The 12,836-nt window shown below is 47.5% G+C and overlaps 1 protein-coding gene across 1 annotated transcript in view; it reads right to left on the reverse strand.

Annotated features, from left to right (window-relative positions):
* The window catches only part of rims2b (regulating synaptic membrane exocytosis 2b), a 93,887-nt gene extending 85,899 nt beyond the window's left edge, over positions 1-7,988 (reverse strand). The window contains exon 1 of the mRNA XM_079484153.1: positions 7,784-7,988. Within this exon, the coding sequence (XP_079340279.1) occupies positions 7,784-7,972 (189 nt within the window). The 5' untranslated portion in view covers positions 7,973-7,988. The remainder of the gene's footprint in view (positions 1-7,783) is intronic.
* Positions 7,989-12,836: the final 4,848 nt, after the last annotated feature.

The following is a 12,836-nucleotide window of genomic DNA, read 5'->3' on the forward strand; positions in this document are numbered from 1 at the left end:
ATTCAGATTTAGGTACAATAGAGTTCCGTTGTGCACCTGTATTACATCTTCGACAAAAGACTTTTAAACTCAAGACTTTGCCACTGACTCAAGTTGAGTGACCAGTGTGAAGTACATATGTGCAGTTTATCAGAGTGTCATCTCAGCAGAAGCATGTACTGCTCTTCCTGTGGCTGCACCCGCGCTAAACACTATGCATTATGCACACGATCCATCATTCATGAGCTGTGAATACTGAATTAGTCACTGATTAACAATTGACCATCAGTAAAGTTATGTTCCACATTCTTCAACTCCTTGGGGGGACGAGAACACAGGTGGCCGAAAAAATTAGGACGTATATAATCTTTATAGATGGAGAGCTACTGCATGGGTGAGGTGTTGTAATGTCTGTTGTTGTGTATATCAGGGTTCCCCTTCAGTCGGTCTCTCGACGTTGTGAGAGACTGACTGGGGTTTGATCTTGAGAACCTACCTTCTCCGAGATAATTAATTAATAAAACGCCAATGGGCTTGGCGAATGGCACGCGCACGCCAGTCTCCGCCCCGTGCATACGGGTATAAAGGAAGATGGCGGCGGTCATTCACTCATCCTTTGTTCTTCGGAACCTGTGTGTTTGCTGATGCTACACGCGATACTCGACTTCGAGAAAAACCTGCTGGATTTATGACGCGGAGCAGCGGACTTCTCCTTTCGGTGGACTTCCCCTGGGCGTTTCGGCAGAAGGCTACAGACCTTAAGAGGTAAGTCCCTCCGGCTACGAGCATGTTTCGTAGCTGTATCCTTGGGTGCGACAGACTCATCCCGGAGTCTGACGGCCATGATTCCTGTGTCACTTGCTTGGGGCTCAAGCATGCTGAGGCAGGTTTTCACTGATGCAATGTCCCGTGTGTGCGGACATAGCAATCAGGGTGTTGCGGTCACGGTTGGCTACGTTCTTTCGAGCGCTGCCACCACCCCGTCTGTTTCCCAGGCGTGTTCAGCTGCCGTTTCGGCGAGGTTGACCGCTTTGGCGAGCGGCGGGGGTGATTTAGGGACGCGATAGATGTCGCTCCGTCAGCTTCACGCTCGCGGACCATCTATACCTCTTCACGCTCACCTGGTTCGTCCCCTACGAGCGGCAGACGGCCGTCTCATAGTGGTAAGACTTCGCACACGGATGATGACGCTATCTGTGTCGCTGCGTCGGACAGCTGCCTGCTGGCATCGGATGCGGAAGAGAGCTCCGGAGGAGACTCGGGCTAAGATGTCGGCCATGCTTTCCCGGGCAGCCGCGTGCATCGGGTTGCAGGGTGTAACAACATCCTCGCCGGAACGCTCGCGGCTAGATGCGCGGTTTCGGGGGCGTGGTCAAAAGCCACGCCCCGCTCCGTTACCATTTTTCCCGGAGGTGCATGACGAGCTCGCCAAGTCCTGGAATGCGCTCCTTTTGGCGCGTTTCAGGCCGGAGGGCTCTGTGGCTGTGACTTCCCTGGTTGGTGGGGCGGCTAGAGTCTATGTTGACGTTCCCCGCGTGGAGCGTGCAGTCGCGGGCCACTTGACTCCCGTCCAGAGCACGTAAGCTCTTCGACACTCGTCGAAGACTTGCAGTGCTGCTGGACGAACCGCCTCCGCTCTCCACGCCATGGCGGTCCTCCGGGTTTTTCAGGTAAGTCCTGAAGGATTTGGACGACGGGAAGTTCGACCCAACTCGTATGAGAGCTACGTACTGCCACAGACCTCGCGCTACGAGCGACGAAGGCCACGGCACGTGCACTGGGTCGGTCGATGTCCACAATGGTGGTCCAAGAGAGGCATCTGTGGCTTAGTCTTGCGCAGGTGAGCGGCGCCCAGAACGTCGGTTCTGGATGCGCCCATCTCGCAAGCAGGGCTGCTTGGTGATACCGTGGAGGACGGCAGTTCTCCGCGGTCTGGCAGACTGAGGCGATCGAACAGATCCTGCCACGCGGCAACGTGCCCGCCAACAGGTCGGCATGGTCTCGGGCACAGTCTGGTTCCCAGCAGCCCTGCCCTCCCGCGGCGGCCCTCCGGTTAAGGAACCTCCCAGAGGACGACCCACCAGAGGTGGACCCCCGCGGAAGAGGGCATCTGTTCCCCGTCAGCAGCCCGCCAAGAGGCTCTTTAAAGCGGCCCTGACGGGACGAACCAGGGGGAGATTTTACTGGGCCCGAATCCCGGCCTTTCCAATGCCGGATCGGAAAAGGACGCTGCCTGCCGCGTTCCATCGAGTCTGGGCCCTTTTCAGGGTCCGGCGCCCACATACTCTCAAAGAGACAAATCTCCCCTGGGTTTTCCTCCACAACACTCTCGTCCAGACGGTGTATGGGATGGATCGGGCCGCCGACCGCAATCTCCTCCGGACATTGCGTTGGGCCGCCTGAAGCAGGTAAACATACAGAGCCGTCAACCTCCCTGGGGGTCCCCCCTGTGCGAGGTGACCGTACTGTCAGCCACCGAACCAGCCTCCCCCGGCACGGTGAGGCAGATTGTCCCTCTGGTCCCGTTGTCACGGTTCTTGGGCGCTTGGTAGCGCACCAGCCCGTCACACTGGATAGAGAGGACGGTCCGTCTCGGTTACTCGATCCAATTCGCCAGGCGCCCCCCCCAAGTTTCGTGGCATTCTGTACACCTCGGGGCGAGGAGAGAATGCTTCCGTACTTCGGCAGGAGGTCGCCGCCCTTCTGGCGAAGGGTGCGGTCGAACCCGTCCCTATAACCGAGATGTCGTCCGAGTTTTACACTTCATCGTGCCCAAAAAAGGGCGGGGGGCTGCGGCCCATTTTTGGATCTGCGGCACCTGAACAAGCACCTGCACAAGCTGCCGTTCAGAGTGCTGACGCAGAGGCGCATCCTGGGCTCGGTACGTCACCAGGATTGGTTCGTGGCAATCGACCTGAAGGACGCGTACTTTCACGTCTCTATTCTCCCCCGACACCGGCCGTTCCTACGGTTCGCGTTCGAGGGAAGGGCGAATCAGTACAGGGTCCTGCCATTCGGTCTGGCCCTGTCTCCACGGGTTTTTTCCAAGCTAGTGGAGGCTGCCTTAGCTCCTGGCAGGGAGCAAGGCGTGCGAGTGCTAAACTATCTTGACGACTGGCTTGTCTTGGCACACTCGCGAGATGTGTTGTGCACGCACAGGGACCTTGTGCTTCGGCACCTAGACCGTCTAGGCCTCCGGGTCAACCAGGAGAAGAGCAAGCTCTCCCCCGCGCAGAGCACCTCTTACCTCGGTATGGAACTAGACTCTGTCCGTATGTCAGCACGTCTCACCAACGAGCGTGCACAGTCAGTGCTGCGTTGTCTGAGGTTGATCAGTCAGAATCCCTCGACGCCGCTGAAGAATTTTCAGAGGCTCCTGGGGCACATGCCGTCCTCGACGGGGGTAATCCCTCTCGGGTTGATGCACATGCGGCCGCTTCAGCACTGGCTACAGAGTCGGGTTCCCTGGACGGCGTGGCACGCCGGCACCAGGCGGATTACGGTAACGCCTCAGTGCCTTCGCACTCTCTTACCCTGGTCAGACTTGACCTTTTCTCCGAGCGGGGGTCCCGCTCGGACAGGTTTCGAGGCGTGTCGTGGGAACGACAGACGCCTCCCTGCAAGGGTGGGGTGCGGTGTGCAAGTGGGCACGCAGTATCGGGGCGGTGGACAGGTCCCCGACTGCGTGGGCATATCAACTGCCTAGAGTTGTTGGCAATCCTTCTGGCACTGAGGAGGCTCCAGCCCCTCGTGCAGGACAAACGTGCTAGTCCGGTTGGACAGCACGACTGCCGTAGCGTACATCAATCGCAAGGCGGCATACGCTCACCGCAGTTATCACAACTCGCCCGACGCCTCCTCCTTGGGAGTCAGCAGGTGAATCCCTGCGGGCCACGTTTCTTCTGGGCAACCTGAACCAGACAGCCGATGCGCTCTCTCGACAGTGTACTCCCCACGGAGAGTGGCGACTCCATCCCCGTGCAGCCCGGCTCATGTGGGAAGCGGTTCGGCAGGCACAGGTGGACCTGTTGCCTCCCCGGACTCCACCCATTACCCGCTATGGTATTCCAAGACCGAGGGTCCCCTCGGCACGGATGCCCTAGCACACAGCTGGCCGCGGGACAAGCGGAAGTACGCCTTCCCCCCCAGTGAGCCTCCTTGCACAGGTCCTGTGCAAGGTCAGAGAAGGGGCATCAGGTTCTGGTGAGTGGTGCCATACTGGCCCAACCAGACCTGGCTCTCGGATCTGGTAGATCTGACGACAGCCCCCCTGGCCCATTCCCCTGACGAAGGACCTTCCGTTGCAGGGGAAGGGCACGTTGTGGCACCCCAACGCAGGCCTCTGGAACCTCCATGCCTGGCCCCTGGACGGGACGAGGGCTTGCCCGTTAGCGGTCCGGGAGACTGTCTTACAGGCTAGAGCCCCGCCTCTAGGCGGTCATACGCTTATAAGTGGCGCCAATTGTCCTGGTGTTCTCCCCGGGAGGAGAACCCGCGGAGTTGCCTGATCGGATCAGTGCTGACCCACAGGTAAGTATCCCCGTCAGCACAACCTGGTCACCAGGTTCCTCAGGAGCGCGAGAAGGGTGTGTCCACCCTGGCCGCGCTCCGTACCCTCTTGGGACCCTAATGGGGTCCTACAGGGCCTTGGTACGGCCCTGGTGAGCCCCTAAGTATTGCCAATCTTCCTCAGTCGGATGAAAGATGCACTCTTTGTGGCGCTCACCTCCATCAAGAGGGTGGGGGACCTACAGGCATTCTCTGTGTCCCAAAGGTGCCTGGAACTCGGGATCGGTAATTCTCACGTGGTCCTGAGATCCTATCCCGACAACGAGCCCAAGCTTCCCACTACTCCCTTCCGGGACCAGGTGGTGAACCTGCAGGCGCTCCCCTCCGGAGAGGAAGACCCAACCTTTCTATGTGTTGTGTCCAGTACGCGCGCTGCGCCTCGGTCTGGACCGCACACAGAGCCTCAGAAGCTCTGAGCAGCTCTTTGTCTGTTCTGGGAGACGGCACCCGGGGGGGGCTGTCTCCAAACAGAAGTGGCGCACTGGGTACCAATCCCAGGATCGCCGTGCCCGCTGGCAGTGAGAGCCCACTCCACTCGTGGGCACTGGCACAAGGCGCCTCTCTGGCAGACATTGTAGAACTGCGGGTTGGGCTACGCCCAGTACCTTCACGAGATTTTACAATCTCCACGTGGAACCAGTTGCAGCACATCCCTTAAACGCCGCCAACGTTTAGGGTGGGCTCCTGGTTTGGGCGTACGCCTGCGAAAGCGCCTTCTCCCCTCACCAGGTGAGACTAGTGCGCTATTGTAGCCTACCTACTTTCCCCTCTCGGGCGAAGTATAGGCATTCCATCCATCACTAAGCATTGCACTTGGTAACAGACTGGGCGGAGCCGTCTGTTAGAACCAGGTCCGTTACAGGTAGAGTCATCCCTGCTCAGGCAGACCCCTGTATTAGGACTAGTGCCCCATACGTAGTGACTCCCCTTTGGGTCGTCCCGTGTGTTGAATTCCTCACTCAGGATTTCCCGATTGGTGAATCTGTGACCTCCCCGCCGGTGGTAATCCCACCTGGATCGTCCCCCTATTCGGGCTAACACCGTTCCGCATGTTGTTCTCCCCGCCGGGGAGACCATGTCATGTCTCCACATGTACCTCCCCTCCGGGTAGGATGTGGCCTCCGTAGCACACTCTTCTAAGAGGAGAGCAGTGTTTCCCCAGTGTTCGGCTCCGGACAGCTCCTCGCTACTAGAGGCGTACGCCACTGTCCGTGAGGCCGTCAGTAGAGGCTTCTCGGTATGACCAATACTATATGACTGGAAGATTACGTCTCGCGGTAGCACTCTGGGACTCGCTAGCCCAGTCAGGGTCGCTCCGCTAGAGGTCGTGATATCGGTGCAAGCGCTGTGGCGTTTAAGATTGATCCCCAGTCAGTCTCTCACAACGTCGAGAGACCGACTGAAGGGGAACGTCTCGGTTACGTCTGTAACCTCGGTTCCCTGATGGAGGGAACGAGACGTTGTGACTTCATGCCACAACGCTGCACCGAATCACTGCAGTGAACGGGAGTGCCCTCTCAGGTTCCTCAGTACAAAGGGTGAGTGAATGACCGCCGCCATCTTCCTTTATACCCGTATGCACGGGGCGGAGACTGGCGTGCGCGTGCCATTCGCCAAGCCCATTGGCGTTTTATTAATTAATTATCTCGGAGAAGGTAGGTTCTCAAGATCAAACCCCAGTCAGTCTCTCACAACGTCTCGTTCCCTCCATCAGGGAACCGAGGTTACAGACGTAACCGAGACGTTTCCCAACCCCTGGTGGTTCACGAGGGAACTGCAGGGGGTTCTCAAGGTAGCCTACACTGTGTGTCTATGAGTGCACTGCACATACAAGTTGTTTCCATTACTTGAAAAACTTTACATAGCAAATACATGTTTAGAAATAACAATAGTTAATTGTTTTTATAACAATAAATGTTTTTGAAGTGAAACGTGTAAATGTGCTATTAAATGATCAACATCTTTCCTTCCTCGCAGGGGAGTACCTCTCAGAGGGTACTTCAGGTACAGGATTTAGGTCAAAGGGGTTCGACCGACGAGAAACGTTTGAAAACCCCCTGATCTATAGAACAGATAAAGCTCTTGTTTTCACACAAAATACAAAATGAATACTGTGTTGCTATTTTTGTATTTCAGAGACTCATAACCTATAAACAGAACTAGAGGATAAAAATTTATAATGGGGATCACCGTAAAAAGTATTATTTTGTAAGTGTAAACTCTTATAATTTTATAACAAAATGTCAAACTAAAGCGGCCTTATTTCAGAAATATTCGTTTTTCATTTGATTGTTACATGCCTAAAAACATCTTTCATATAATGAGAAGTATTTATTAATTTATATTAATAATCAATACATGTACCCTATTATTATTAGTATTAATATAATTCATTGTTTGAGAATTTGTGTGATGATGCTATTGTTCCTTAAAATAAACAACACTCATGTTAAAACAGTAATATTTTGATAAATATTGTGTATTAAGTGCGTTTTGGGGTTCCTGGTTTTAGAAATCGTAGTTGAGGTTGATAGCAAACAAATGCCATCACACAGCAAAAATGAGACAGGGGCTTCATGTTTTAAAAGACAGCGCCCCCTTGTGGCTTTACAACGACGGGCCGTTCAAGTATTCGAAACACCTGGGTGTGCATTCACTTTCGTTTATACCCCGGGGCTGTTGAATGCTTCAATCTGATTGGTTGACAAACATTCTATGGGTGTGCAGTAACTTTCAGTAAATGTAAACATATGAAGCATTCAACAGCCCCCTTGGTATAAATGAACTTACTTAAGTACTTCACACTTTTTTATCTTAAATCTTTAAATCCAAAAGGGCTTCCTTGTTTCCAAGATTTTGGAAGGCATTTTTGGTATGTTTGCCTTTAACATCATGTTATGTTGCATTTACACAGTTGACGTTTAAGCTGCTGTATCACAACATTTTATAATCTTTACAATCTTTAAACATTTTACTTATGAATGCCTCATGATTTTGTTTCTGTGTTGTGTTTGTAATGTTTTCCATAAACAAAAGCCATAAATTCATGCCACAGCCGTGAGATGTGATAATTTAAGACATGACACACAGACACAGGATCACATTGACAGGGTCTTTATACAGGATACTACTGACACAACAGACACACAGACAGTGATACAGACAGGCAGACTGACAGACAGACAATCACTTAGTGTCTACAGACGCAATGGTGAGAGACTCAAGCCAGACGTACTTTGTTGGACCGGAGAGATACTCGTCCTCCGCAGCGAGCGCAGAACTTTGTTTGGCAATAAGAACAGACGTGGCCGCAGCCATCGGCAAACTTGGTTTTGTGGCAAATTCCACAGGTGGGCGAGTCGGCCTTCTGCTCGGGTTTCTTCTGGGCCTCGTCGCCGATCTTCTTCACCTGGTCCTTATACATCTCAAACTGCTGGTGCAGCTTCCTGCGGAGAACAGAAAAGAAATCAATACAGGGTTGTTTAGTAGTGGGCGTAACCTTTAAAGGCTCATCTGAGACCAGCGGTCAGGGCTGATTGTTACATCAAATGTGAATCTGTCACATCGAAAAGATGTCGGGGTTGTCTGTCACATCGAAAAGAAAGTCTCATGTTCAAACACGTTTGTATTTGGTGTTTATATCATATTCATTTCACACAAAGGTGGCCAATTCTGGAACCCTGTTATCAAAATCTTGTCAAAAATCTTTAAGCCCAGTTTGTGTTTAATACTTTTACTAATAAGACTCATAAGACAATAGACTGCAACAGTATCCCAGGATGACATTCGCCCGATCCGGGACTCAATCAATAACCTATCCAGAGAAAACACTTACTCGTCAGATGTTTATTGATCTAGAAGGCATCTCTCAGTGCTTTTAGATGTATGGAAGAGTCAAGGATGTAACAAGGGGTTTGCCATGAACTACAGATCGTGATCTTCGGCTGAGATAATGAACGGGCTCCACTCTGAAACTATTCCACGCTGTTTCTCGAATGCCCTGATCTCGTTATTTGCGTTAATGCTCCTTGATGAAATATCGTAAATATGCTCAACTAAAGAAATGGTCTTACTAAACTGCTTCATATAGGTCAAATCATGTAGAAGTATATGAAACTGCTTAAAAAAAGCAAACAGCCAATGCATAAACAAAGAAAGTTTTGTCAGGACCCAAAAAGATGGTTGCATTTATATCGACTGGTTTTGTTAAAAATACCTGACCGAATGAGGTTACACCAACAAAAGCATTTTTATAGGTTAGATCAACGTACTAATAAAGTTGAATCGTTGCACTTTTATTGGGTGAATCTCGGGAAAAAAGTCAAACCAAAAGAAAAAGTATATTAAAAGTAAAGCCTATTTAGGATTCCAGTTAGAATCAGTTTTTCACGTTACAGGAATGCGTTCATCAAAAAACCATTGTGCCAATAATGTCAAAGTGCAACACATCACAATGCATATTGGAATACTCAATACTTCCTGAGCGCTTTTTTGAGATTCACAGTTGACAATCTTACATTGAAACATCCCTCACTGCAGGTCTAGTTACTGTTGTTCACTGTACTTACGCCTTTGGCTCCTCCTCACTGGGGGACTTTGACTGAGGTTGAAGAACATTACTAACCAACTTAGTGATTCCACTGAAAGGGTTCCACCTGTTCAGACAAGCACAGTAACATCAACAGCCAAGAACCGAGCGATGCAGTTTATCTTTCCCCTCTAACAGCCTAACTGGGACATACCGTACTGTAGAAAACTGTAAACGTTTGCTGAATAATGCTGTAATACTGGTTTGCCATTCGAAACAAACCAATGGACATACAGCAAGCTTGTTTAAAGGAATAGTTCACACAAATGGCTGAATGTTTCACAGCTGGACACATTTCAATCTACTTAGAAAGTAAATAACTGGCCTTTATTCTCCAAACAGAACAAATACGTGTAGTATAAACTATTTATTTCAAGTCTTCTGAGGCCTTTGTATTAGAAACGGGTCGGGATTTAAGTTTTACACTTCGCTGCAGATTTTCAATCGTAATTTTCAATCATGTTATATTGTTTTTTACAACAGTTTAATAGACAACAGACATTGACATCGGCTCGTACATGTGTCACAGCATAAAAAGTCAGTTTGACATACCAAACACGATGTACTGCACATATGCACGGGCCGAATACCGTTTCATGTTATACCGCGGATTGAAAGGTCACGGTTTTAAATGTTCTGTTATACCGTTCCAAAGGTATGCTATTTTCTGTTAATGCTAAACCTGTTGTTTGCTCATCTGCATTTTATTTACAGTATATACAGTATTAATGTATGCATGTCATTTAAATGACTAGAAATGAATGTAAAAAAAGACTAGAAAGGGGTGTCATGCTTTCAAAAAGTTTGGGAACCACTGATTTAACCTGACATATATTTTGTGCTGCTTAAAAATAAAAGATATTATGTTCAAGGTTTTTTACCCAGACATTTAAAAGAACACATTTTAAAGCTCAAATTGTAATACTGCCTTATACCGCGATATTTTGGCTTATGGTTTTCATACCGTTAAAACATCATAACGGCCCATGCTTGAACATGTAAGGGCAAGAATTACGACACGGACCATACAGCTTTAGAATATTTGTAATACAATGCACGTTAGCTATATGAACTACTTAACGTTGAACCCAAATAATGATTGTTTTACCTTGATAATGGCCCATTTGCTAAAGACCAACTCGGACATCTATTATGTCTAGGCTATAACAGCAGGTTATCAGCTAAAGACATAAAAATATAAAGGTTTGCAACATATGGATGAAAATTACATTATTTGTGTGAACTATTCCCGTCAAATGATGTATTATACTGTACACAAAGTGATGTATTATACTTTACGGCATAATGTGTAGCTGGGAATATAAAATACACTCTCCAGAATATACGATCTTTTATTTATTTGACTTGAAGCTATAGCTCTATATATACAGTGGACACAGGAGATCATTGCAGTAATATAGATGTCAGAGAAATGTAGAAAGATATGGTGGGGAAAGAAGCCACAATACAAAAAGAGGTCTAAAAAGGGGTATAACTGGAGCGATGTGGGCAGCACACTGACCAACTGTGAATGTCTGAAGTGTAAATACGGGTCACGACCGCAACACAGATATAGGCCAGAGGTTAGTAGGGTAGGAAAGCATAAACAGTATGAAAAGCACTACATTAGAATGAGTAGAGAACTTCATGAGTTTCCATCAACACCACATCTTATAGCCCGGGAACTGATTCTAGGTCAGCACTGGGGGATGTTTCAAAGACAGAGAAAGGAAAGCTTAAAGAATGCTTGACAACTGACTTTTCTTGTACTTACTGAGATGGTTGAGGCATTTTGTCTTCCTTGGAAGGTTCCCTAAAACATACGTTTAAAAACTCAGTACACACAGAAGGCAAAACAAGTGACAAATGAAAAAAGACAAATGAACATTGTGAACACGAATGAAGTCAAATCATTGCACGGTCAATTTTCGTGGCAAAATCAAAGTTGATCATTTAGTACATAAATGTTGCGACTGGGGCTTCCAAAATGTTGTGCTGACTTATTAGATGAACGAACTGTGTTAACAATTTAACTTAAAAAACATATATTGATACAAAATAAGACGCATGTAACATTTAAAATGTATCCAGACAATTTTAATGATTTAAAGATCAATGGGTCTTAATCCTTTGACAACCCCAACATGATGTTTTTAAAAAGTAAAACAAAAACAAATGCGTTATAACAAAAAAGAAAAAAACAATAATAAAAATACAACATACGATAAATATAACACCCAGTCATCAATCATGCAGTGGAAAATAAATGAACACTTTAAAGCATCATTTTTGTTTTGCCTTATCTGTGATGCTTAATAACGTTCACTACAGCCTTAATCATTGTGTATAATACCAATATAATCAATACAATATGAGATACACAGATCCAGGGCCAGGACTAAAGGGGCATCCCCCAGATTTTTCTTGGGCCCCCCAAAAAAGAAATCACCAGCTGACAATAAAAACAATCAAAATGATTCATGCAATGAACTATGATTGCATTAATTGAAAAGGTGTTGCCCAACCAGAATACCTGAATCCTTTTCCCAAAGTCCAGCCAGTTAAGAATGGAATTCTTATTTTCTATTGAAAATGGTAAAAATACAGTAGTACGCAAAACAAAGCGCAGTATGCTGTGATAAATGTGGCAGATCAAATCCGTAGGCTGGACAGTGTGCTCTCTGTAGTAAATTCATTTTGTATTAGAGGCCATTTAAATATTATTTCGCAAACAGAAAATAGTCTCTGACTCTCCTTTATGGGTCAAAGGGCAGAACAGTCCACCATAGTGTGGAAACCACAGTGTACACTCGGCCAGCTAAACACTGTGCCAGAGTAAAGAGATTATAACCGGTGATCAGCCAATCAGCATCAGCCATTTTAAATGCCTGACACTGAGTCTTAATACAGCTCAGGTGCAGAGATCAACAGCACTCTCTCACTACAACATCATTCATACAGGTGTATACTCTTCCGTTCAAAAACACTCGCTGTTATGCTGCCCACTGTACATATATCTAAACATACGTTGTAAAAAATACTTACTTTTTATGGTTAAAAAAAATGGGCTGTAGTGGTTGCCAGATACCTTGAAATGTGTGAAAAATATGGTAGCAAAATGTTATGCATTACATCAGAATGTTTTATATTAAAAATGTTTTAAACATATTTCATGGCAAAGTCTTGTGTTTTCTGTAATAACTTATAAACTAATCAGAACACCATGAGGGTAAGACGTGACGAAAATAATGCTTAAATAAACAACCTGAAATGTAACATAAAACACCTAAATGGCCACATGGGTTTAGTCACAGCTTGTGGTCGTTTCCCAGCTCCCTTTGCCCTCTTTCTCATCCCATCATTTCCTGTCTTTCCTTCACTGTCCAACTAATGTTAAGGCCAAAAAATAACAATAACTTTATCACAGGAGTAATAATAAGTTATTGGTTTTGTAGCACATCTGGCCATGTCATGGTGAATATAGTCAGGCGGTAGAACAAATGACGCAGTAATAAAACATTTAGTGGGGCTTTTTGACCACATGATGTCCCAAGTTAAACTCTATTTTGCTGCATCATCAGACACCCCTATATCACATCAGGAAGGGTCACTATGCAAACGGTGAATTTGTCTCTGCAAACACAAACAAGCATCACTGTAAATGCAACTTTATGATTCTCATAGCTTGTAATGTGCTTTT

The sequence above is a fragment of the Barbatula barbatula genome (genome assembly GCF_947034865.1).
Source record: "Barbatula barbatula genome assembly, chromosome: 21".
NCBI lineage: Eukaryota > Metazoa > Chordata > Actinopteri > Cypriniformes > Nemacheilidae > Barbatula > Barbatula barbatula.